The sequence below is a fragment of the Camarhynchus parvulus genome, chromosome 20 (assembly GCF_901933205.1).
Source record: "Camarhynchus parvulus chromosome 20, STF_HiC, whole genome shotgun sequence".
In the NCBI taxonomy this organism is placed as follows: domain Eukaryota; kingdom Metazoa; phylum Chordata; class Aves; order Passeriformes; family Thraupidae; genus Camarhynchus; species Camarhynchus parvulus.
The window spans coordinates 1,820,589-1,848,334 of NC_044590.1; the positions used below are offsets into that span (position 1 = coordinate 1,820,589).

Sequence of the window (27,746 nt, forward strand, 5' to 3'; positions counted from 1 at the left end):
CCAAAATTCTGCTCGGAGGCAGCAAACAGAGCCTGGCACTCACAGGTACAGAGCACACGGAATATTCTGTCCTGGTTCTTGCCTTCAGCACCTCCTCAGGCAGCACTGGAGCTGCTGCTGGGTTTTTGTGCAGAGCTCACAGAACTCAGTCCTGAACAGCCAGCTCTGTGTGGCTGATCTGAAACCAGCCCGAGGGACCCTCAGCCTGGGGACAGCACCAGGGAGAGCAGGCTCAGGGTGGCTGCAGGGCTCAGGGTGGCTGCAGGGCTCACAGCACCCCGCTGTCCCCTCCAGCAGTGCCACCCAGCCCCTGTGACCCACACCAGTGGTGCTCCAGACCCCAAGTGTGCCCCACAGGCCAGGCAGCACTCACCATTGCATTTCCACATTATTTTGGCCACCAGCTCCCACATTTGGAAGGATTCACCCCAAAAGCAGTGCTGCTTTTGTTAAACCAAGAACCCAGCCCAGCCTGGACATGCAGGAGGCTGTGCCCCCTCATTAGTGCCCCCAAATGGGGCTCTCACTGGTGAAACCCCTCTCTCCCAAGGATGAGTTGCCTTGGAGCAGTCTCTCCCTCAGGTGCCTTCCAAGCTGATTAATTTCAGTTTTGAGATGTGGTCAGAGGTGCTGGTGAGATCTGGCACCTCAGAGAGTTCCAGGAACACAACAGACCTAGAAAATTTTGCAGAACACACTTGGTTTAAAAAACTTCATAATAATTTAATACAGATTATGAAGTCCTACAATAAAAAACACAATCAATGCTCCTCTCAATGTTATTATCACAAAAAATGCATTTAATAACTCAGTTTCCTTTCCTGAAGGAAAAGAACTGCAAGAGAAGAAAGCAAAAGTTTCTCCCTTATTTCAAGACAGATTTTCTGGGGAGTGACTCAGTATTTTCATGTAACTGAACATGAATTTGGATTTGGTTATTGGCAGCTTCTCCCTCTCCCCCAGCAATGCGAGGATGGTGAAAGGTCAAGTGAACATGAAATTCCAAGCAACTCCTTTTAAGCTTTAAAAGCAAGACACAGAAACCAGTTTTGCAAAACACCAAGTCTATATTTACATCCACATGTAATAATATACTCAACTAAAGTGAAATACATCATAAATTAAATGAGTAATGTGTGCCTGCTGCTTGCCGACTTCCGGTTCCAACAATTAAAATAGAACAAAATGGAATGAAATAAATACATTTAAAAAAGAAAAAAGGAAAAAAAATCAACAATTTGTACCTCTATATATGCACTGCTATTTCCAAAGGAACATACAAAACCAGTAGTATCCCAATAGTTAATACTGATGGGCAAAGTGTGGTGATGCTGCCATGGAATGGAGTCTTCAGGTCCATTTTTCCATTCCAACCCCAAAAAAAGCCTTGAGGGAAACTGTACCAGCATGAAGGAGATTAAAAACAAACAAGCCTTAGGTCTGTTTGCTGCAACACATTAAAAAGCAGCCCTGCCCCGTGTGGCACAGGCAGAGCAGCTCCAGCCCTGCACCTCCGGGACAGGGAGAGATCACACACAAAAATAGATTAACCCTTTTCCAAGTGAATTCATCTTCAAAAATAGGCTATAAAAGTGCAAAACTAGGAAAACAAAAATCTAGATTATGTACATATGGCTCAGCTTATGAACAGGAAAACAGGTCAATAGTGTACAATTTCCTGATACACAGCACTTCATTCCATTGCCAGTTTACAGAGACATTAAAAACCAGTCCCATTTACAGGAACTAAGACAACTGGAACATCTCAAGTTGCATAATGAAAAAACAAGTTTCCAGGTTTTGCTATTTTACATTTGCTGTAAGAGGGAAGAGAGAAAAACAAACAGTGCAAAATATTTAATTGTTCTGTTTTACTAAAATATATGGAAGTCAAAGCCAGGTACAGAAGGAATTAACTCTTAACTACAACTTCATGAGAAGAAACGAGGAAGGCAAGTTAAAATATGCAACAGTTCTGCTTTACTGGCTGGTAACTGGCCATCTTCCCTTTACAAAAATTAAACTGCATGTGCATTAGAAAAAACTCTTGTTGTCTTCACTAAAAAATAAAAGGAGATATTCTCCCATTTACAGGTTATTTCTCACTCATTTTAAACACCCAGTAGATGCTAAAACTTGACATCAAGAAGCTTCCAAGCACAGTCAAGTAGGCTCCATCACAGCCACATCCCTTTTGCAGTCTGCAGAACCCAAATTCATATTTCAAGGCTCTTACTGAGACTTTACAGCTTTGGACAAAGGTGCAAAGGAGTTTTTTTTTTCTTGAAATGTGACTGCGTGGAGCTTAGTACAGAACCAAACATTTGAAACATGGAGATTATTATTGTTTCTCAAGCAAGTCCCAGGGATTTTCCATTTGGATAGTGGCAGAGGTGTTTTTAAGAAGCTTCTCTGAAGAACAGCAACCAGTGCCAAGAGAAGAATCCAGCCACATTTCAGGAAATCCAAAATGTCAAGTATTGCCTCATGCTTGCATTTAAAACCGTGCTGGAAAGAACCCCAGAGCAGCAGAGCCCTCCAGCACGGCCTGGTCCTCACCCAGCCAAGGCAGATCAATGTCAGCACCGTTGCTTTAATGTTCACAACATTTATAAACCGGACACTTTCAGACAGTTTATTTGGAACTTTTAAAAAACTAACATAGTTCAACAGGAAAAAAAAACAACAGATGAGAAACTTTCACTTTTATGAAAAAGGAGCATTACGCCAACAGGATTTTCAACTTCAATATTTACAGTTTACCTGAGGTGCAACGATATATATTCTTTCCAAGAGAAACTCTTCAGCAGCGCTCAAGTATGTAAAAATAGAACTCCTACCTAATATTTGGTCAATTAATTCTAATGAAAAATACTCAAAAGTCAAGGTCAAGATATACATTCTCCACACACCTTCATAACCCAATTGTTTAGACTACTTTTGTATGGCTATTTGGTACAAAATGTTAAAAGAACCAATATTATAAAACTGTAGTGTTTCTATATACAGTACAATCACAGCTTAGTTCAGTAGCTTTCACCATTTTCTCTTCCTCAGGGGATGAACCGCAGGTATAACTCCATGGAATATGCACTTGTGTCCTTAGACCTGGGGGGAAAAAAGAGGAATAAATATAAATTTGTGGTATACAGCTCTAAAATAGTACAGCACAGTTTTTACTGGGAGGAGTCTCTTTCTAACAAAGGGAATTCCTTCCACATCCTTGCTAAAGAATTGATACTGCCATGGAAGTCTGGACTGCCAGCTTTTATCTGGCAAATAAAGTCTACTCTGGAAGATGCTCAGCCCCAGGAAGAATCTCAGGCATGAAATCAAGTTAACAACACAACCAGACACACCTATGCTTAGTAGGAGGACAATAAGAGCAGTAAGATTAGAAGAATACCAAGAAATAAAAGGTTTTAAAAGCTGTCAACTCAATGTCAGTCAGCTCTGCTCCCAAAATCTTTCCATGAAATCATGTGTGCTGGCCCAGGTGCTACAGCATTCCAGAAATACTCCTTAAGTATTCCTTTTAAAAGGGAAATGATCTGTAGTTCTGGGTTAGAAAAAGGCCAACAGACCTATTTATTCCCAGTCCTGCAGAGCACTTCTGTCCCGAGCAGTGATGGGTGCTGCAGGCACAAGGTCCAGCTGCAGCCCTGAGGAGATGAACTCACAGCACCAGGTACAGCTTTGACCTGACCTCCCTCCCTCTGCTGAGCAGGGAAATCCCTCTGGGACACCTCTGGATCACAGGGAGAGGCTGCCCAGGAGCCCCAGGAAGGCCTCCTGGACTCAGAGCTGGGGTCTGAGGAGCCCTGAGTGCTCAGCAGGGGCACAATGGGCAGGGGCCCACCCAACAACCCCAGCACCCAGAACTGTGTCACAGGCACCTCCCCTCACTTGTGCTCCTCCAGCCTCAAGCACTGACTGAACTTGGACTCCCTGACTTTCACTGCACACTTCCCACTGCAATTACAATTAATGTATTTATCTAGTGTTACCCTCCCACTTCTCTTCAAAAAGGAGCATCCTGTACCTATCAAAGAAGCCATTACCACTACTCCAAACAATCAGAGCTGCCACCCCAGCATCTGGTGATTTTTTAAGGAGGAAATTTTTATCTTTTCAGGCTCAGACTTTCACAAGCTCTCCTCATGCTGTGCAGGAACCTTTGATGTCATCAGCACCCCATGCAATGTTTAAGGACAATTAGTTCAGAAGGTTTGTGTACCGTTCTGGAGTGATTCAGTTCTTCTTGTCACTGGGTCTGAAGGGCGTGTTCCCCACAAAGGGCTCGAAACTTCTCTTCTGCAGCAGGTTGCTGGGTAAGTGTTGGTATGACACTGATCTCTTTCCTGGAAAAAAAAAAGTCATTTAAGGGAGTTAGCATTATTTCCTGCTCCTTTCAGGTCCACATCAGCATCCAGAATCCAAAATTCCTTGATAAATCATCTCACAATCGGGCCTCAAAAATCTAGATATTCCTATTATAGGAAATTCAGGATCCAGAATCAATATAAGGAGAATGAAAAGATAATTTAACAAGTTTGTGCTAAGTTTTATTGAAGTGATGTCTTTGCTTAACTCATCCCACAGCAGATGTTCTACCTAAGGAGGTCTAACTGCTGCACCCTTAATGCCCAATTCAGTTCCTGTATTTGTCTGAAAACTGAATTTTTCAGTGAGTATTGGAGAGGAAAACTGGGGTACTTCATTGCTGCCATCGAGGATTACATGGAACTCATGACACTTTAAAGAGTGTTAATACAATTTACTTGCAGACCTTTGTTAAGCAATTTTCAGTCTATATACAGGTAGTTTTGTGTTTATCTGAGACCATTAACTCACATTTATAGATGTGAAATCAATGCCTGTTCCATAGTAAGTCTTACTAGCTTAGGCAAGCAGTCAAAAACACTTCATAAAATTAAAGCAAAAAGTCCAGAATCATTACTCCCACAGGATCCAAAAAGCCCAACTGCCATCCATATTCCATGAGAGCTTCCAGTGCAGCGCTGAAAAAAACACCTCCTGATCTTTAATTAAATTAAAATGGCACAGCCAAATTAATATTTCAACAGAATCCACGGAGCCATTGGAGTGTGTCACGAGCAATTGTCTTTAATTTGCAGCCTCTGCCAAATCAATCAGCCAACAGGTTATCCCTGATAACATGTTGCCATTGCAAAGGCAACTAATTTGAGAATAACACAAACTGAGTGGTTTCAGAATGTTTCTGTCTCTTCAGGGCAACACGGGATGGCAAAGCTTACAAGCAATAAGGGAAGGCATCATGCTTTAATCAAGTTTGCCAAGTGGAACATATTCTCCTGACAACTTGATCCAGCATTTAACATGCGACAGAACACGATGGGGGCACCACGGGGATGTTGCCACAAGGCACACGGGCCCTCAGAAAAAGGTTTTGACATCGTGGATTATAAAATCAGCAGGGTTCAAGAGGGGGAGAGGGCAGAAAGCTGCAGGTCTGCACCTGCACAGCTCTGCAGATGGCATCACACAGCTGAGGTCTAGAGAAACTGCTGTGTTTCATATTTTTAACGGAAAATAAAAATAATTTAAAGAAACTTTTATCTCTGCTCTTCACCCAAAATAAAATTCTGACACTGAGAGGTTGCTTAGCTGTTACCCTGAACCCTTCTCAACAACTATCAAAGTTTGGGTTGGGTACTTCTGAGCAAATTGGTAGAAAAATCAAAAAATTACCCTTACAGACCTACATCTCCTAGCCCAGGGCTTTTATGGAAATTGCTACGAACACCCAGCAGAGGGGGGCTCGTTTCAGAGCCTTTCCAATGGAGGTAACAGCCATAAAAAGTTGCTTTTCCCTCCCTGAGCCAGCACTGGGTAATGAACAATGAAATCCTCATTTCCATGACAACAATGCTGTCAAATCAGCTGCAGCCACCGTTCTGAGGGCTCTAAAAACAAAACCAGTGCACAGTTCTTGACTGCAGGGCAGTGTGTCCAGGCTGGCACCAGGGAAGAGGAAGCAAAGCCCAGCCTGGAGACTCCTCTGGCACAGGTGGAGCTTCCCAAAGAAGAACCAGGTGGATTCCAGTGAAGTCCCTGTTTAAAAACAGAGCTGCTGCTGCAGCAGGCTGCCCTGGCTCACACTGCTGGCACCTCCACACACTCACTGATCCTGTCACAGCACCAGGACAGCAACTTCTGTGTTCCTGGGCACCCCTGTGCAGACCCCAGTGTGCACTCCTCACAGCAGTTCAGGCTCCACAGCCAAAGCCCTGCACCAGCCCAGGCATTAACCCCACTTCCTCACCCCTCAGTGACTCAGCTGTGGTGCTTTTCCTTCTTCACTCCCTGCCCAGCCTGGGCACACAACGGTGACACCTTCCCTCACCTTTCCCATAACCCACTAGCAAAGCCTGCATACTTATATATAAACAGAAATTATTTATATGTGATATATTCTTGAAGCCCACAGCCTTAAAACAAGCAAACCAAAACCAGAACAGAGTGAGCAAATACTATTTTTGCCTCATAACTAAATGTGGATTCAGTATTTGCAGTTTGCTGACCTGAGGGAACACACCCCTGCTTGTTACCATCCAGACTACTTCAGAGGAGCAACTTTACTGCTTCCAGAGAATGGGAGCATTCAGAGTTCAGGAACTTCACAGACTTTCAGACTACACAGCCCACACAGGCTATTCATTTTTATAATGGGATCTTCGTCTCAAAATTCAAAGTCCTGTATTTGTAGCTAAGTCCATGCTGAGCTCAGCTTCAAGTCATAAATACCACCTTCTACAAATAGTCAGAGAACTGCTTAAATATCACCCAGCACCTTTTAATCTCAGCCTCCTGCTGACTTTTTGAAAATGTTGACCAAGGACAAAACACAAAAAGCATGTATTTTGTAGAAGTACCAGAGTTCTCCCAATACATCACAAATCATTTATCTCTGCTAGGCCCAGAAGTTTCCACAGAGCATTGCTACACCATAATTAGAATAGCAGAAATCTGTTGTCTTGATTTAACAAAGCATTCTGTTCCTACTAGAAGTTAAACATTAAAAAAAAACCCATTGAAGAGCAGAAGTCCAAAATTTACATCAGTTTTATGATCTGCAATACATCCTTTTCTGCTCTTGAAAGAAACAATTGTCCATGGCAGCTTTTTTTTTTTTTTTTTTTTGTAAAAGTTTTATTATTATTCCAGATGGTCCAAGACTTCTGGCACATTAAGCAGAGAGTCTCATTCCATATCCTGGATTAGTCAACATGTCTGGAGCGGTCTGATGAGCAAACAATACATGTTTGCCATCAGAAACCCGTGGCAGAGGGGAAGGGGGAACTTGAGGAACTTCAGACCCCTCTTTAAAATTCAGCCCTTCCATGCCTAATTCCCCAAGCCAGGAGCCTGCTGAACCTGGATTTTAAGTTTAAAATCCAAGCACTGACTGAACCTGGTGAAATGCTAAGTACAGCTCTTTTTTCAATGTTTCAAGGTGGGCACACACTCATTTACATCCCATTCCCCTCCCTGAGCAGTGGTGTGAGAGGAGGAAGGAGGGACTGTACCTTCTCCTGTCGAGCTGATGACTTGGCCATTGCTAGATCCACAAGAACCATAAAGTGATCCAGAGCTGTATGGCTCGTAGGGTTTGAGAGCAGTCAATCCATTGGGAGGATCAGCATCATCTGCACTGAGGAGCCCTTGTTTGGTTGGCAGAACAGAGGATGTGGGTTTGGTGCGAGGGTATTCCTGAGGTAGCAGATTTGCATATCTGTTTGCAACGTGAAATCTGCTCATTTCATATCTCCTGTAATTAGCCAGTGGAGAGTCCAGGTGCTCCACAGCTACCACAGAGGGTTTCATCCGTTTGGAAGAGCTTTCTCCATAGTCCAGACTTGCACTGCTCCCAGATTTACTGCAGAGATAGTCTCTGCCTCGCTGGCAAGCCCAGCCAGGTTCATTGAGGTGAGACTCCAGAACCCCATTCATGCTGCTGCTGACCAGACCAGACTGAGTCACTGGGGCACCCAGAACTTTGATTTTATAGTCAGATTTCTTTACTCTGTCCAGTACTGGAGAGATCCTGAAACTGGAGTGCACTTCTTCTTGCTGAGGTTGTCTGTAGTTGTTTGCCTGAGCTCCAAGGTTGCTTTGCTGTTTATGAAACTTGAGGTTACTCGGGGCTGTACTGCTCGACTCGCTCACGGAGAAGAGAGGGGCTTTGTTCTGAGGAGGGGCACACTGCTTGGCTTTCCCTGGCTGCAGTGCTTTTTGCTGTGGGGTTGTGGAAGCCTTGTTTTTATTGGGATGGAGAGGCAGAGGAGGCACGTCCTTGCCCAGCAGGGCCGGGGGGCAGCCTGTGCGCCGGGCCTTGGCCACGGCCTTGCTCCTGTAGCCGTTCTTGTTAATGGTGTCAGGGTTGTACTTGTGCATCAGCCTCTGGTGCATCATGAGGACCTCGGGGTAAAATGTCCTGTAGGTACAGAAGGGGCAGGTGCTGGGGGCCAGCAGGCCTCTGCTTGCAATCACTGAACACTCCTGGGAAGTCTTACTGGTTAAGTCCAAGGGCTGCTCGTGACAGTCCACGACAGGTCTGCGTCTGTAGTTCTCAGTGCATTCTTGCATATTGTTCACATTTTTCCCACCAATGAAAGCACAGATGTACTGGACATCATCTTCCTCTGATGCCACAGAAGCCTTTCTCTCTCTTTTAGGTTGGGCTTCCTTGGTTTCCTTCTCAGCCTTCAGTTTCTCCGGGTAAGGAGTGGGCACGTTCTCAGGTACTTGATTCAAACTGCTACAAACAGAACCTTTGTTCGATTCCCTGGAATTGTTCTTTACTTTTAAAAAGACTGTGCTGCCCATTGCATTGCTCAAGGACAGAACTTCCTTTTGCTGCTTGGCAGGTGGGCAGCTCTCAGCATCTTTGGCACCATCAAAAAGCCTCTTCAGATTTTTGGTTTCTGGAGCAGCATCAGCAGCCAGCGACAGCGCCGTCTCCTGACCCCGCAGGGAACCTTTGCTGTCGCCCTTCCCATCAGCTGCACTGTCACCGTGCCTGTCCTTGTGGTGTCTCTCTAAATGATACCTCAGGGAAGTTTTCTGGGCTGCTGCATACTCACAGAATTCACATTTGTACGGCTTTTCACCTGCAACACAAATTTATCAGTAAATCACGCTGAGATTTGAAGTCTTGATCACAAACGCAAGGGAACATTGTGGACTCAAACACTAAAACTGATTTTTCTCTCCCCTTCCACACACTCCTAAGTCCCAAACTCGCGTAAAACATTTAAACAACAGTATCTTAATGCTTTTACTAACTACAGTGACACCTTCTGGCTGTGCTGGGATGTTTCCACACGCTGGCTGTGGATGGAGATGGGAGCTGACAACGTGTTTGGCAGAGATAAGCAAGGAGTGGAACTCTGGGTCAACCCCAACAAGCTGCAGCCCTTGATCATCCCACAAGCGCCCTATTCCCAACACAAACGGGGCAGCTCAGCTGGAAACAGAGCTGCCCCCCAAGAACACACAGGCAGCAGCAGGAAGGGTCTGTCTGGCTATGCAAAACAAGGAGCTGAGTTGAAAAAGAGACTCAGCTTTGCCCCAGGTAGCAGCAGCTGGCAGACAACCAACTTCACACCTGAGAAATTGGCTGGTTTTTAAATTAAAACCAAACCCTAAATTTTTGCTGTACCACTAAATGTAGAAAAAAATTAAAACTTTAAAAAGTATGGTTTTAACAATACTTAATGCAATTAGCATTATTTAAAACCATTTATATTTACGTAAATAATTCAAATAGATTTTAACTGCAATTATTTAATTTTGTTTAGAATTAGAGAAAACTTTGTTCTTAGCATCAGCAACTTGGAAGGCAGTTTCTGTTTTTCAAAAGCAAAATCAAACATTCTATCCAAGTGGACTCAGCAGATTTCCCTCCCCTCCCCAGAGGTGTAGCCCCCATTTACCTGTATGAGTTCTGAGATGAATATTGAGGTAATAATTGGAGCGAAAATACTTTCCACAGTAGCTGCATTCTCTGGAGGTCCCAAGGGTTTTAACTTTTGTTCTTTCCAAACTGTCTTCATTTTTATCTTTGAGAGAAAATACAGGCATATTATGAAGAGCAAATGTAAATTTGCAGTCTTGTTAAAAAGTCATTTTTTTAATGATAAACATAAAATTCTGAACTGCAGTCAAATTCTACACTCTGCAAGTAACTTTTGCTCTGTTTTGCAGCACTCTGAGTAACAAGAGCACAAGAGTTCAAGAGATTTCTGTCCACAATACTGTGGTTTGTGACAGTGACCAAGGAGACCAGAGAACAAACAAGATTCAAAGAAGAAGAAAAAAGTTTTCTTTATTTACCTACAGAACCTTAACGGAGAATGGCCCATCTCAAATACACAGGTTATAACTGTATTATTTTATTAAATGGGAAGTCTGAATTAGTGCAAGTGGGATGATTCAGACTAAAAATCTGCTCTGTGCATGACAGCCAAACACAGAAAGGTGGGGAAGGAAGGCCTTTCCTTTTAAATTAATTCTAATAATGTATTATTTATGTGCTAATCAATGGAATGTCTGTAGAGCGACACTCCTTAGATTTGATGAGGAGTATTTCCTACAAGCTCCTTAGATTTGATGAGGAGTATTTCACTGTATTATTAAGGAGTGAGCAAGTGCCAGGGTGTCCCAGCGGTGCCCCGGGTATTCCAGGAACAAATCCAGGGATGCCCAAGCAGCTCCACTCCAGTGCAGAGGCAGGAGGTGCCACAGGAGGGCGGCAGGGACGGCGGAATGGCAGAGAATTCACCCCAACACCACGAGCAGCCACAGCAACTGCGCTGCAGCTCCACTGAAATCCAGCCTGCTCCACTCAACAGCCAAGGCAAGGCTGACTGGAAACCCTGGGAGGAAGGAGACCTTCGGCGTGACTAAGAAGTCGGATCTAGAATAGACTTGAAAGAGTTCTTTGAGGTTCCTGCCTGCTGGAATGTGTCTCTCCTGGAAATGCTGCATGGCTCAGCCCGGGTGAGTTAAACAAACAGCTGTGTCTCCAGAGGTGTGACTCAGCAGCTCACACCAAAATCTGCTCTGCTTTAGGATAAGGCGCTGAGAAACAAACTAAGCAACTTCACATGAGGTAATCATTTCATTCCTTTGTTCCTGTAGGCAAAATAAAGGGCTGCACATTACCAGAAATGGCCAAGTCAGGCCTGTGTGGGTGCCAGGACATTCTGTACACCGTGTCTTGCCCTGAGATTATGCAAGTGTCTGTTTCTTAAAGCCGGCTGGGAGCATGTCACACACAGAACTGCAGATTAGCTGGAGACTTTCTGCCAGGCCTTTTGTCCCTGACATGCAATCTTTTTCAATTAAGGAATCATTCAGTATCACTTGCTTTTCTAAGACACTGTGACATGCAGAATTAATCCTGGGTAATGTACAGATGGAGTCCATCCACGCTGTCAGCAATGCTTCCAGGCAGAGGAGTTAAATATACACCTCTCTTACATACAGGTCCACATATTAACAGCCTGTGGCCTTACACAAATGAGTCAAACATGCTGGTTCTGACATTTAGGCTTTCAAATTACTGTTCAGAACAAACACTGAACTTGCAGTTAGACAGAAAAAAGTTTTAAATTATTCTTTACTTCTCAGAACCTCAAAGGCTGCTGGTGTCGAGCGCTGAACATTTTTTGCCCTTACAAGATAAAGGGGGGGAAGAAAGTGAAACTGCAATTATTTCTCATAAAATACTCTCTGTAAAAAACACGTGCTGGATGAGAAGGGCTACGGAACACTCCAAAGCATCCAGTAAAGTTAAGAGATAAGGGGTGAGCAAACAGTGACTTTTTCCAATTGTTAAACTCACTGCTATGAAATCGAGTTCAATGACTGCAGTAACTCCAAGAAGACCCAACACAACTTCAAAGACGTCAAAATGGCAGCATCCAAATCTTCCTAATGCTCTCATTTTTCTCTGTTCCCTTTCCCCTACCATAACATTCCCTCTCTAGTTTTTGAACATTTCCTATCACGTTCTGAAAAGATAACGGAAAAGCACGACGCATTCTTTGGCTCTAAGAGTTCCTAAACAACTCCCAGTAAGAGCCACTTCAAACTGAAGTGCTCCCCGTGCTACTCACCTAAATTAATTGTTTCTGGAAGCCCATCTTCAGAGCCATCCTCAGAGCCCCCCTCCATCCTCTCTGCTGCCCCGTTCTCCTCCAGGTTCCCAATGATGTCGGCACAGTAGGTCCTGGCAGCAGTGGAAGTCTCCCCATCACCCCGCCGGTCCCTCTTGTGCACTCTGGAGTGAAGGACCAGCTGGTGGTATGTCCTGAAGGCTTTCCCACACTCAGAGCAGTGGGTCGGCTTCTCTTTGTTCTGGGATGATTTAGAATCCATCTCCATAGAAGGCACTTCACCAGAGGGATGCTTCAGTTTGTCCTGGGTTAAGTTACCATTCCCTGTGAAACTGCTGTTTTTATTTACCTTTGACTTCCCTGTAGTTTCAGCCTGGCTACCTTTATTTGCATTCCAAATTTCACAGAGTTCTTCTTTATCTGAAGATGACTCATCGTTGTCTGTACTTCCTTCTTGCCCTGGCTCTTTAATCTGCCCATGACCAACTGCAATTTTACCTTTGGTAGCCAGCTGCCATGCTTGATACGTGGTGAAAGGATCCAGCTCAGCGATCCACTTCGCAAGCTTCTGCAGTTTGTCCTTTTCTGGAACCGAATTTGGTCTTAAATTCAAGAATTGGAAAAATTCCTGGTTTTGAGATGTTTCTTCTGCATTGACTTCAGCAGTCACTTGGGGGCTTTCACCGTTGGGAACTGATTCTTTGGTATGCACTTTACTGTGCTCAATTAGAGTCTCTTTATTGTGAAATAGGAAACCACAAACCATACAAATTTTGTAAGGTGACGTTACGTTTTCAGTTACGTGCTCCTGCACCACCTCATTTATTGTTATGGGGCCTTCAGAACCTTGCTGATGCTTGTTTCTGGAACCAGGTTTTCCAGTGTGCGTTCTCATATGATTTTTGAGGAACCAGGGTTCTTTAAATCTTCGCCCACAAACATTACACCAGTACGTGAAAGAATCTTTATGCTTTTTCATGTGCGCCTCAATGTCAAAAGCTTTATCAAACGTTTGCCCACAAACTTTGCAGCTCAGTTCCTCGCTGTCCTGCTCGTTGCTGGGTGAAGGTGAGCTGGTTCTCACCTGACACTTATCCAGAGGGCTGAGATACTCAGCCTCCACCCTGAGCACGGCGGGCTCGCACAGCGTGGGCCTGTGCTCAGTCAGCACGTGCTTCCCCAGCTCCTCGGGGTGCTTGAAGGTCTCATCACAGAACATGCAGTCCAGGGGCATGCAGCCCTCGGCCTGCAGCAGGAACTTCTCCTGCAGGCTCTTGTAGGAGATGGTGTTGGTTCCTTTGATGGTCATGGCGGCGTCGCTGGTCTCCATCTGGGCTCCCACGGCGCTGGCTATTCCCTCGGGTCCGTCCATGTATGCCAGGAGGGGCTGCGTGGGCATCTTTCCTCCCTTCTGCTCCCTTTTACATCTCTCAATGGCAGCCTGCACTTCTCTGAGGGGGCTCCCTGATCACAGTAAGGACACTTGTAGAGTTCTCCAACATGTGCTCAAAAGTCTGCTCAGCTGGAAAACCTCTGCCAGGAAAATGATTTTTAATTTTTTTTCTTTCCACCAGCAGAAAACTGTTTCTTCTTCAGCTTTACGTGCTTTCACACATCCCAGCAAAAGAATCCAAAGATTCGCTCAGTGACGGGATGAGGTTTCTTTTGGATTGTTTCTTCAGATTTTTCAAGTCTACAGATACAGTCAGTTGCACTTAGTTTTGTTGCACAAACTTTTCAAATAGTTGCATTGGGTAAAATACACTCAAGGCCAAGTTCAGTGCCACAAAGAAACTCCAGCACCTGGGAAAGAGAGAACAGAGTTAGTCAGACCTTTCAAAAGAGAAGTATTGTCTCCCAAATAATGAAAATATTAGGGCTGAGAAGCACCAAGTGCTTTAGAAGAAAGCGTATTTTTAAGAGCCAACTTTTCTACCTGCCAAGCTGAAACAGTTTGTTATATAAAGTTATATAAAGCTGCTGAAACCATATTTCAGTGCACTCCTGAACTCATAACAATGCAGCAGCCCAAGTAACCTTTCCTTGAACCTGTAAAACCACAGCAGAACTTCACTTGTTTGTCCTCTAAAGGCTGTTAAGCAAAAGGCTTTTTTTTTTAAGACCAGATAGCTTGGCATCAGCTTTTATAGTCCTGGTACACAGGGAGTGTCAGCACAAATCTTTGTATTAAGAACCATTCACCAGTCCCACTACTCAAAGCTTTCCCTATAAGCCACATTTACAATGCCTGTGACAATTCTGGGCTGGTACAGTAAGAACATCTCAACATTTTGTACGAACTAATGATACTGTTTCTTGAACAGTACTTAAATCTAGTATTTAAATCATCCAAGAGGCCCATTATAACATTATGAGAACAAAATTCTTCTACTTTTAAAGTGTGACAAAGCAAAAAAATGATTTATTGATTATACTCACAAAGGAAGGTTTAGGATTCTGCTAGATTAAACAGGGTTATAATATAGTTAATCACAAATCCAATTTAAATCTCTAAGCCTACTGAGTTTTAATGCCTGCTAGCAGCAACTCATGGGCCACCACTTTGGGCTGACAAATTATAGTTTTGTGGAGTTCAGGACTCCAGTTGATGAAATTTTTGGGTAAAGGAAAAGTCTAGCAAACTAATACAAGACTAACATAAACTGCAGAAGAATCATTCTGAGACATTTCCAAATAAAGTAATAACTAATGAAAAGAATTCATTCAAAATCTGACTCAAACTTTGGCAAATTATTTCCTAAAAGCCAGCTGGCCAGTGACCACATGACTTGAACTAATATACCCCAAAATACATTATGCTCTGTAACTCTTAGAGCAGAAAACAGCATGGACACAGTTGGCGTTCAAAATTCACCTCAATTTCCACCTCTGCCTTGCTTTCATATGGAAAAAAAGGAAGCACTTTGTTTTATTTGACCCAAAGAAAGGACAATAATTCAACCACAGCCCTGCAATAGTTCAGGCTGCCAGCTTTCCACGATAAAGATGATTATCAGTTGATTCTCAGCTATTTCTGATCAGAGCTGGTTGGACAGAAAAAGTGGTCTTGAGCCATTAAATCTTAAACCACCTCAGTAGAAATCAGCCCAGGCAAGAGAAGCAGCTGGAGAAGGAAACCTCAGCACACACTGGCAGGAGTCATGGATCCAACATCTCCAACACTTCATCCACTTCCTGCAGCCTTGCCCTGAGAACACTCCTTGCTTTTAATTTGAAAAGTCAGCACCTCCTTTCCCATCGTGCAGACCACAAGATCCTGGGGCCTAATGAACATGGGTAAAAATAGAAAATAAAAACACCACCACACCAGAATGCCGGTAACAGGAGAAAATTATTGTTGCTGGCTGCTTGTTTTTCATTTTCTTCTGTTTCTCCAAAGTTTAAAGTCTCTTCACTGCCCAGTCCTCTAACCCAGGTTGACACCATCAGCACAATTAATATTAAGAATTGTATAGGGTTTTTAAATCCCAGGTTGTTTCTGGCTTGGGCCAAAGACTTATCCCAAATTAGACACAAATGTAGGACCTTGCAGGGTAAGGTGGAGTGTAAGAGGGACCAGATCACTGCTGATGGCGACAGAACCTGCATTTTCTGCAGCCAAAGTCTCTTCTCTAACTACGCCCTTTATCCCCATTTTCAGTTTCATCACTGCCATGATTAACACTTCCTCTCTGCAGAATGAATCAAAAATCTCCTGTAACAGGCAGGTTCACTTCAGCGTGGGGTGACACTTCTGCTTCCACTGCAGCCTTTGCCTTTCTCCCTTCCCCACTCAGCTCAGACCTTCCCTCACTCCCTATAGGCAGGTGGAGGAGCCAGAACCAAAGTTTGAAGCTCAAGTATTCAAAAAACTTTTTCCCTTTTGTAAAACATCAGGAGAAAACATATCAAAGGCTGCTGGTTAGCATGTTTTATACTTCATGTTTCAACTTGCCTTTTTGTTCTATTTCTACTGGAGTTTTAAAAGGTATTTTTTACCCAACATGCTACAGCAAAGCTCAGTGAGCATCTGCCTGAAAATAAGTTTCAAATTTCAAAAAAACAATTCAAGCAAGATTAAAAAAGTGGAACAAACTTAAGAGTTGAGTGCATTTGCTTTCAGAGCCATAGGGAAGTGCTCTGCAGGAAGAAGTGTAAAAATCCTGCTAGAGAGAGGCCAGAGGAATTTCTGGGGCATGAAGGCAGATCCAAAGAGCAGTGCCTGCAGTCAGTCCCACAACGTGAACTGCTGGGACTCAGCAGCCACTACTTCCTTGCTCATGTCTACAAACAGAAAAAGCCAATTAAGGTTTGTTACACTCCCACTTTGTGGCACTACAGCAAACACATGATAGAGCAACAAGAATTAAGTCACTGGAGAAAGGAAACAGATGAGAAACAGCAAAATGCACCCTCAGTGCCCTGTTCTTCATGGCATTCTGGGGTGAGGTGGGGGAGAAGAGAGCTCCTTCGAACTTGGGCCACCACACATGGCCCTACCAAACCCAGCCTAGGATAAAACAAACACTGACAGCCACAGCTCCAGGATTTTTTAGAATTTAAGCGACAGGTAAATATCACATCTAGGGAATGCCCCAGGTTGGTCATGGATGGGTGAAAAATCCACCTCAATCAATCAGTAACATCTTCTCTGATAAATCTGCTTTGGAAACAGGGCTGCTTCAATCCCACCTCAGCTGTCTGGCAAACAAACCTGTCCTCACAACCACACAAACACAGAGTGTACAACCAACACCTGAGCCACGACAGGAGTTCCACAGGAGCTTGGGGCCAATTCGGGTGGCTATCAATAGGTTTGAAGCCCTTTGGAGACTTCATCAGAGCACTATGCAGCCTCCTCCAAGCTTTTCTCACTGCTTTTCATAGAGGCTCTGAACAGTCCTAAGAACCAGCCACAGCTCATCCTCCAGGCAGCACTGCAAACAGAGCAAGATATTCCTGTTTCAGGAATCTGAAATGCCTCTTTGCAGCTCTTGCTCTTGGATACACAGGAGAGAGCAGCTACACACTGGGAAAAAACTGCAGGTAGCATTTCTGAAGCAAAGCGCAGATACAAGTAGACAAGAAAACATTTAAACTGAGAAGAAGAAAGAATACAAGCACTGGAGTCAGGAGGTGAGTTAGAAAGCTCTAGTCTTATTCTGTATCTGGTGATTACACACTTCACTGATTAGATCCATGCCTTTTACAAGTAGGCAGGATTTTATGCTCTCACTGTTCAGACAAGCCAACACATGCCAGAACTACAACCCAAATATCCCCACCAGGATTTTATCCATTAGTAACAAACCTTTCTTCCTACTGAAGATAATATGCCTTGGATTTGAGGACCAAAAACGCTGATTAATTACATTCCTGTTATTCAAAACCCTGGAGGCAGCAGGAAATCTGTCCAGAGTTGGCTCAATTCTGTTGTTTCCTTGGAAAAGTGGACAACCTGCCACACCATGACTATGGCTGAAGGTCTTGCAGGAGCTCAGCAAATAAAACACAGTACCTGCATTTCTTCTGCCTTCTTTCACTTTCAGAAGACAAAAGGACACACCAGTATCAGAGATACTGAGTAAAGGAACAGAACAAAACAGGAAATCCTTCCTTCCAACAGCTGAAAAGCGATAAACTTGCTACAGATGAACTCAAGGTTGAAAATAAAAGAATTACTTATCCCCCTCACAGAGCAAGGCAAGAAGTCCCACATGTGACTTCCCTGCCCATCTGCAAACATCCCCTGTCCCTCCTGCCCAGCCCAGGGCCCACAGCTTCCAGGGGCTGCTCTAAGGGCAGTGAGCAGGGCAGGAGGAGCCTGCACAGCTCCCCTGGACTCCTCCTGGAGTCACCAACCCACCCTAGTTCCAGGGTGCCACCTACTGCACTTGATGCAACCAGAAATATAGTTCAGCTGAGAAGAAAGAATAAAACTACTGGAAAAGTTTTAGCCCGAGCATTTAGCACACTTGAGCTCACAAGTGAGTCATCCCTGGCTGAGTATTTCAGCAGGTTCACAGCGATACCCATTATATTTATAAACAGCACAAAACACCCATAAAGATTCCACTGAACAGATGAGAACATCTTGTTTTCATTGCACTTGCCACACAACCTAAGAACCACACCAAAACCCTGCTGCATATAAATGGATTATTAAAACAGAGAAAAGTTTAATTAAGTGCCTGTAGAGAAATTTAATTTATTTTTATTAAATTACACAACCCAAGACAATATATTACACAGTCTTGGAGATTTCTTTGGGAAATGACCTATCAGGAGTAATTTTATTGCATTTCTACTTCCTGCATTTCAAAATTTCCATGAATATGTAACAAGAACTCTAGACACACCTTTCAGAGAATAGCACAGTCTAACCATTGAATTTCCCATTTGAAACACATTACAGAGGCACTGGGAATAAAAGTTGCACGACAAGTCTCAGGATAAACAACTATTCTTTGCTAATTCAGGGCTGCAAAACTATTGTTAAACTGTTAAAAGTGACCTGGAACAATTACAGAAGTTAAAGTAGTTGCTGCAACACTTTCTGAAAAAGAGAAGTGAGAAAACTTGAAGAGTTACAGCCAAATCCAGGACACTGAAGTTACTTTTCTTCTCTGGCAGATAAAAACTCAGACACAACTACCTCAACAAACCCAGATTCTCAAATTCAAGGCCAGCAGCAAAATTATCACTGCTTAGCTGACCAGCTTCTTCCAGCTGCTGCAAATCAACCACCTTAATTTTTACTGGGTCTACTGAACTGGAGAAACTTATACACAACTCTCATTTCCACTTAAAAAACCCTACAGTTTTCCTCATGTTTCAAGAAGTTTCAGGATATTAAGAGTCATTTTACATGAACTGTTCTTTCCTCTTGATGTGTTTATGCCCCAGAACAGATTGCTGGTAAATAGATTTTACACTCCTAATTGCTTATTGGAAATCACAAGTTTAACACCTTTTTTTACTTCCAATTTCAAAGATTTACTATAGTTGTTCCAGTCGTACCTAAGGAGCACAGATACAACAAACCAGTTAATGTCACTTTTAACAACACCTCACTGGGACCACAAATAAAAACTAGCTCATTTATGTTATCTGTTTTATCTGGGCACAGCTGTGTTCAGGTGTAACACTGATCACAGGCACAGCAGCTCATGCATAAATAAATACACCTTCAAATCCTCAACTAAAACCTGAGCTGAGGCTGAACTTAAACTTATTTAGGACGTTTTTTAATATACATATAAATCATTGCATAAAGCTAAGGCAGCTGCACCACACCTACAAAGTTAAGCACAAACAGCACCCTAAAATAGTTCCGACAGTATTTAGGAGCTGCAGATTTTGGGATGCCCCTCCAGTGTCCTGGCTGAGTGTGGTGTCTGCAGGAGCCACCAGGGACCCCAGCTCAGTGCTGGGAGCAGTTCTGGCGTCCCCTGGCATCCCTAAGCTCCCACACTTGTTCAGAAAGCGAAGCCAAGTGTCATCGTGAGCTTCTCACTCACCAAGTGTCCCAAAAGGCGAGTCAGATTTCCAAAGTCCACGGTGAAACCTGGGCTTTGTCTCTGCAGGTAGCAGGGGTTTATGGCAGCCACAGAACTTCCTCTGGGCGCTTCAGCAGAAGCGCGTGTGTCACACTTGGGGCAGGAGGGGCTTTCCTCCTCAGGCACAAACGCCTCTGCTACCCCATCTGACACAGGGATAGCCCTGATTTTAGGGAAGATGATGCCGTTTTTGCTCCACAGACCATGACCTTATTTCTCAAAGAATACAATTGCCCATTGCCCACGACTCCAGTGACAACACTGCAAAGTTATTTAAGCCAGTCCAGATAAAACCTGACTTTGCAGAGCAGCACAGAAGCCAAGAATTATTTCTTATTACTGGGCATTCTGCTGCTTTCTAGGGAGGGAAACAGCTACTCCCATCTTCAACAGTAGATCATTTCACAAACTTCCCAGAGTATTCTGTGTTACTGGAGGAGCACGTGAGTGATCCCAGGGCTGCTTCTCGTCACACCGAGCCTTTTATACCAACTGTGCAAGCACAAAACTGTTTTTTATACTTTGTTAACAGTTCAGCCTGATAAAGAACTAACACGAGCACTTGTAAAGGAAATGGAGATTCAGGGGGAGGAAGGGGAGGAAGAGAGTTGTTTGTTTCAGTTGCAGGAAAGATCAAAACGAAGATGTTCAGGTTGAAAAGAGAACATAAAAGATGACCCTAAACTGGAATTTCCACTCCCTCCATCTGCAAATTTAAGTCCCCCTCCTTAGTCTTCATCCATCAGGCTTGAAGATTTCAAAGTTACCCTTAAACTCAAACTCTTTCATGGCTTATCCTTTTTATCCCCTCTAAGAGAGACACTCAGTTATAGTTCCTTCTACCACCACAGAGATTTCCAACACAATGATCCTAAAACAATTCACAAAAACACAACCAGAGTGAGACAGACACAGAATTCGAGACTGTTATTATCCAAGCATTTCTGCACACACACTTCAGAAAGATTTTGAATTGAAAGCCCTTTTGCAGTCAGATAAAACAGACACACAGACACACATGCGAGTCATTTTCCCCCTGAAGCCTCGCAAACAGGATTTTAATCACCAGTGGAAAATAACTCATAGTTAATAATGAACAATATTAGGAAAACTCCCTCCCCCCATCTCAGACATCTATACTAATAAAAACAAAGGATATCCTCTTTCTCTAAAAAACCTTTTCCTGGAGTCCCTTTTTCTTGAAGGCTATATGTCTACCAGGGCTTTGGCAGAGGATGGATTGAGCTGAGTGTGTCTCCTCAGAGAACTGAATGCCTCTTCTATCAAAGGATGTAATTAGGCCTTTTAAAGCAGGCTACGTATAAGCTTGCAGCGTTCTGCACATGTTTTTCCTCCACTGAGCAAGAGCAAATATAAAAGAGACTAATTCTTGGCATTAAAGGAGGAAGCACTACAAGTAAGTATTGACTTTTAAAGTTCAGAAGGACTGCTCAAACCGCCAGATTTTTTTCCTTTTTCCCTCTGATTAGGAGGGAATTTCTCAGGAGCCACAAAACCAAAGTGTACTTTAGACAACAGAAGTGACCAATACCTGTTGTAGAAGAGCTGAAAGATACAAGAATAATCCTATTTTAAATAAGTCTGGGACACATTTCACCACTGCTGCAGGATGATGCAACTTCATTAAATCAAGAAGTTACATGCACTTAAACTGGCAATGACCCCTTACCTTACAAAACAGTTTATTGTTCTCTCCACAGCAGGTAAAGGCTCTCGGTGGAATGAGTGATACATTTTTATTGTTGAGTCAGTCTCACCTTACACAGACTGCCTTGTATGTTTAGTCTTGGTTTTCATTTAAAAGAAGATACTTTCAGGGACCTTAAAAGTAAATTTGACTTTTTGCTTCTTGGCAGAGGGATGTAAGGTCTCTCCAACAGCCACAACTACAAAGAAGTGGTAAATTCAGTTTACCAAATTAGACATAATTCCTTATTACTCAAGAGCCAGGAGTTCCTCTGTAGCAATTACAGGCAAGTAGCATCCCTTTGGGCAGCATAGGTGAAATAACAGGAAAAGAGATTATTTTACTACTCCTGAATTTGAGAGAAGTGGTCACTGCCGAGGAGTTCCTTTGTTACGGCCATTAATGTGCCCTAGTGCTCTCACCTGGCTCCAAGTGTGAACCCAACTCTCACCCAGCACAGCTCCAACTGCTGCCCCTTGCAAGGAACAGAGCAGTATCTGATCCCTGTCCTCTGCAGGGCACTTGGAAGTTGTCACCCTCAAACACAACCACAATTAGGTGCTTGCAAAAGGCAATCTTGAAAGATGGAAGGAGGTACAGAGTCCAGGGAAAAGACATTTGATTGTAGTTCAGTCACCCCTGGAGCAAAATCTGAAGGTTCTAAAATAGAAAAGTGATAGAAACAAACACTTCCAAAAGCCTTCTCCCTTCTCCTGTGCAGGTGGGAGATCTCCCAGAGACTGATGGAGACTTTTTAACTGCCCAGCCCTACATTCCCCCTCACCAGTGGGCTGCAGGGATGTGTGATGTACCCAACAGCCTGGGCTACACAGGGCCAAGCTGGCCTGTAAAGCATCTGCAAGAAACTGAGCTTTCTAACAGGCAATTTCAGATCCCAATTTTAGCAGCATAAGAACAAAAAAAAAAAAAAGTTAGAAACAAACAAGAAAGGTGAACAGAAAGTGGGGCTTCTCTGGGCCACCTTTACATCCATTTTCCTTACACTGTACCAAACATCAGTCCTTGGTGTAAATCTAAGCAACCTAATTTGCTTTTTTCTGAGTACCAAAGGAGAGAGGCTGAGAGCAGCCCCAGGATTCCACCCATCCCGTTCTCTGCTATCACAACAGTGCAGGCACAACACAAAGGCCTCAATTTCCCTGATACAGCTCAATCAGAGCACACTGCACTCCCTTTATTACAGTGAGAAATGCAAGTGTACCTATTGCGCATAAACAAACTCAGACTTTGATACTTTTAGTTACATAAAATCTGCAGCTCATAGAAAAGCACCATCCAGTCAATTATTCACTTCTGCTTGGATGGTTTTCTGCTCCAGTCTTGAAGTCACCCTGATCTACATAGATTTCCCTGCATATTCTACCCACATTTCCTCTTGTACTTTCTTTTGAAATCCTCGAGGCAGCCTGATAAGCAATTCCATCTCATTGTGTTTCCAAACACGTATGTCACCTATATTTTTAATTTCAAACTCATTTTTCCCAGCATGTGCACTGCTCTACTTTGAAACTGCAAAGTCTGCTCTTATCACACCGCTTAAAAAAAAAAAAGGAGGAAGAATCAAGAGTGCTAGATTTATGATAAGCTATAAACTATGCTCTGACCAAAGTCATATGATTATAACAGTAGAAGTTTTTATGTATTTTTCCCATTGACATACACCCACGTTTGGCATAAACAAGCTTCATCAGCAACAAAAGGAGATTATTTGGCAATTTCACTGAAGGAAAAAAAAAAGTTGATTTCTAAAAACAAATTATTTAGAGAGAGCAAGTTTCTGTTTGGAAGCCCATAAAAACCTAGGTAAATTTAGGCTGGAAAAGGCTTTTTTAATCCTGAAATACAACATGTGTTGAGAATCTTACATAGCTTGGTCATATCCTTTTCCTTACTTTTGTATTCAGTTGCAAATCTCTTGTGGAATGAGTCACATCTCTCTCAAAGCACGCATACAGTAGTCAGCAGAATCCCCTCAGCACATTCATGCACCAGGAAGAAAAACTTTTTTTTTTTTCCTAAAGTCACCTTCGAAAGGCGGGGGGGCAATGAGAAATGCCCCAAAGTCGGTTAGAAGTTAAAAGCAATCTGCGAATCACGCCGATATGAGATGTGGGAAGGCTCTGAGGGGGGTTGGAAATGCAGAGTGTCCCCAGTGAGAGCTGAGCTGGCACATGGCAGCCCTGCTGCAACCCAAAGGCTCGTCCTGCTATATTTAAAGACAATACCTCAACAGTGAAGTATTACAACATTTAAAGTGAGATAAATAAGCATAAGACACAGGCAAATATCCTTGGTTATTTAATCATCCCGAAAGCAGCGTGGAAGTGTGAGGCTGAGTTCAAAGGTCAAACTCTTCTTTCAGCTTCTCGCAAAGAAAAGAAAGCTCAGCCCATTTTACCTTGGGCAAAGGGGGGCTGCTCTTTCCATATGCCAGCATTTCATAACACAGGAAAGAGGGAGTGTATTTACATATACACTGGATGGAATCTTTTCCTAGGACAATGCACTCCAAATCAAGATTCAGGTTAGAAAGAGCTGGGACAACAAAAAGTCCCAAAGAACAAAGAGAAGTTAAAATTTACTTAACGTTTCCCCCGAGCTTCTTAATTGCAAACTCTCAGATTTTTTTTTTTTTAACTAAAAGTTTACTGTAATCACTGGATTGAAAGTCTAAGTGAAAGCCACAGTTCCCTTTTAAAATAATTTCCCCCTGATTACAGTAATCGCTTAGCACTTTGTATAAAATATGGTATTAATCTATCAGCATAGTTCTAAATGAAAATACAGTGGTAAGAGGAGGTATTTCTGAAGGTTAGAATAAGTGCTCAAAACAGAATTTTTGGAGTGTGATCTAATGAAAGGGGAAACCAGAATCAAGTAGCCTTTTGTGTAAGACAGTCTGATAAAAAGGTGCTAAAGTTTATTATCGTCCTCTCTTTTCCAGCCCCTACCCTAAATCTGGCTCTCCCCACCTCTCCACCAAAACAAAGCAACACCAAAAAACATTATTCACTTAAAGAGGAAAAGAAAGAAATCCTCTAATGCAAAGCCTGGAGGCCATTCTCTAAAGACTACTTAATATGAAACTTTGTTTACAAGACACCAATATAGCCTCCTTACCACACTCAAAACCAGAAAACATCCACTTATTTAAAGAAATGCTTTTTCTATTTTGATCAACAAGGACGTCGGTATTCATTTTAATTTTAAATTCGGCCCCAACAGTGCCATATGAATGTTTTAAACTCATCTATGATATGCACTGTTTGAGAATGTTTAAACAAAGGAAGTAGGAAAAGCCTTAAAATACACAGCAAAACTTAATGGCTTCAATTTTTAAATATAGCCTGATTGCAGCATGGCAAAATTATTCTCTTATGCTCACAGTCAGCCTTCAGAAAGAATAAGTGCAGTCAGTGGAGTAATTTGTCCCACTGGAAATTCTGTATAAAACATCTACCTAAAATAAACAAGGCTTCGCAGCAAGAATCGTCAGTTGCCATTAAGGACACACCTTAAAGTTCTTACCACACAGTAACTAAACAAGTACAAACTAGTGGGGACTGTTTGCTACTTTTGTCTTAAAAGTTAATGAGATCAATTCACCGCTCAGTATCAGACCCTCAGATCATTTTCTGCAAAATGCAGCAGACAAACAACTCCCAAAACACGAACATCCAGGCTTTGAGTGGCTCATGTGTTATCAGCAAGCCTGAGCTTCTCGCAAAGGGGAATAGAAATATTCACATTTAAACCTGACACCACGTAACAGTAAAAGGTAAAACGCTGAACTGCTCAGAATCTGGAGCTCTGGTACTGGAAGGCAGCTGTTGTTCCCCTGCCTTTTCTTTTGTTGTGCTTAATCTCATGTCAAGTCATTCAACCAACTCCAAAGCGATGAAGACATAATTGAACAACCTTAACTAAAAACTGATCTACTGTTCCTCAACTGCCATATATGCTGTTTAAAGATTAAAAAAGGCTAACTTATGAAAAACAATCCACAGAATTTAAATCAGCAACTCTGCTGCATGCAGAAGAGTTGCTTGGCTGAAGGCCAAGCCAATCAATAATCACTGTAATAGCCATGGCTCTAAAGTTATTTGTTTTTCATATTCACCACCCTGAAAAACTTAAAAGGCAAAACTCAGATGCTGATTTCAGGAAAGAGCCTATAGAGATCGAAAATCCAAGTGTTATGCTCAGCATGACGAGATTGCTCACTAAAAAAAACACGTTGCAGAACGATCAGTGATCACAAAGCCACATTCCTGCTACAGATCTTAAAATATTGACTCAGTTACAGAACCAGTAAAGGGGAAGAAAAAAAAACCCTCCTCCACCCTCGCCCTCTTCCCTCCCCCTCGGCCAAAGAATGCAGTTTATCCTACTTATTTGCAACTGTCCTTTTCTATTATCCAAGGAAAGGCTGAAACCTCAGTGTGGACATCCCAAATTAAAGTCTCAGTCGTATTCCCAAACCTCCAGTTAAGAAGAGCTCCTAAGAGCAATAAAACATGGCGTTAAAGCATTTGCAAGCCATTGTCATAGCCCTGTGCTCTGCTACCTTTGCAGCCCCAGAACCAGCCCCCACCAAGCATGGAAGCGTTGGTCAGCAAGTCAATGCCTGCTATTCAACTTGTAGTTAGGCGTTTTATTTCTGTGTCTTCCAGATCATATCACTCCTGCATTTCACGGCCTAATAAAATGTGAAGAATGATATGCTCCCTTCTCTCCCCCCCTCCCTGCATCTGAAACTGCGTTATTTCCCTCTCCTCTTTTTCACACATTCTTACAAAAACTTCCCTTTTCACATACTTCTATAAGAAAATATTTCACTGCAGCTATACTTCAGTTCCTACTTCTATTTTCGATTTTCACTAGATTCTTCTGCTCCTGCCTCCCCCTCAAACCCACTGGTAGAAACTGATGTAGTTTTAAACCTCTCAAGGTCATTTCAAAAATCAAAAAAAAAATGTTGCCTTAAAAAAACCCCTTTAAACACACAACCCCCCTAAACTAAACCCTTTTCACATTCAAACGCCTTTCATCAGCAGATCAATAACCCAACAGAAAGATTTTTGTTCCCCACCACTTCAAAACTATTACACTTCAATTCAAATACTTACTGGGAGTCACACAGCACATTTTATGGGATGGCTCATTAGAGAATATACAGACCTTACTCTGGGTGCAGGTTTTCTGTGTGGGAGACAAACAAACAAACAAAAAAAGCCTCACACCCCAAAACAGAAAGTCCAGGGGGCATCACGGAACAGGAATGAAATCCAATCTCTGGATATTCTAGAATTTTATTGTCCTCGCCTGGCAACCTCTTTTGTTGCTTAAGAAGTCAGTTGAGGCTTATTTATTTATTTATTTTCTAAACTTCCTATTCCCCTTTAAAAAAAAAACACGATGCTAAAGAAATGATCGGGAAGGCTTTGGTCTTTGAAAGACAAAGGTAAAAGAAACAAAAACTGGCAAAACGGATCAATAAACTTTTCATTAACAACCCCCCCCACTCCGCCCCATGAGCCACTTACTACAAATCCTTCTTCCAGGAACATCTTTGACTCACAAAGAAATATTCTCCTGTCGCCGCGCACCCCCACCCCGGCCGAGCGCGGCCCCCGGGCCCGGCGCGGCGCCTCGGGGGCGCCCCGCGACCCCCCAGGTGTTGGATGGCAGCGCGGCCCCGTCCGGGGGCGCCAGGGAGGGGGCGGCGGCGCGGCGGCGGCGGCAGCGCGGGGCCAGCGCGAACTTTGGGGTGGGAGGGAGCTGGGGAAGGGCTCCGGCCGCGCCGCCGCTGCGCCCGCCCCGCCATGGGGAGGGGGCGGCGGGAGGGGCCGCTACCTGCGGGGCCACACACACCTGGACCTTCCTCCGCCCCCCCGGCCCCGCGCCGCCCTTCCTGCCTCCTCCTGCCGTCCCCCGGGACAGCGCGGGGACGGGGGGGGCTCCGAGCCCCGCTTCCAACCGGGCCACGGCGGGGGGTGGGCTGCGCTCCGAACCCTTCAGACATGCCGGCGGCAGCGGCCCCCCCGCGCTCACTCGCACAACCGGCCCCTCACGGCAGAGGCCGCCCGAGGGACGGGGCTGCGCCTGCCGCAGGTGCCCCCGGGGGGGCGGGGAAGGTGAGGAGGAGGAGGAAGGGGCCCGGAGCCCCCGGCAGGTGCCCCCCAGCCCTGCCTCACCTGAGCCGAGGCGCCGCGGGGCAGCGGCCGCGCCGCGCTCGGGGCACTGTTTGTAAACGGCTCCGCGGCAGCTGTTGCTCGGGCAGCCCCGGGC

General features: G+C 43.8%; 1 protein-coding gene across 2 annotated transcripts; it reads right to left on the reverse strand.

Annotated features, from left to right (window-relative positions):
* Positions 1–806: 806 nt before the first annotated feature.
* On the reverse strand, positions 807–27,746 carry ZNF217 (zinc finger protein 217). 2 transcript variants are annotated; one of them, XM_030963280.1, is made up of 6 exons: positions 27,653–27,746; positions 12,168–13,970; positions 9,981–10,106; positions 7,572–9,155; positions 4,238–4,361; positions 807–3,108 (listed from the first exon to the last, which is right to left on the reverse strand). In XM_030963280.1, the coding sequence occupies exons 2-5, from the start codon at positions 13,564–13,566 to the stop codon at positions 4,252–4,254; spliced, it is 3,219 nt and encodes a 1,072-aa protein (XP_030819140.1). In that variant the 5' UTR covers positions 13,567–13,970; positions 27,653–27,746; the 3' UTR covers positions 807–3,108; positions 4,238–4,251. The 2 variants fall into 2 exon arrangements, with proteins under 2 accessions (XP_030819140.1, XP_030819141.1); XM_030963281.1 differs by lacking the exon at positions 27,653–27,746 and adding an exon at positions 27,002–27,199.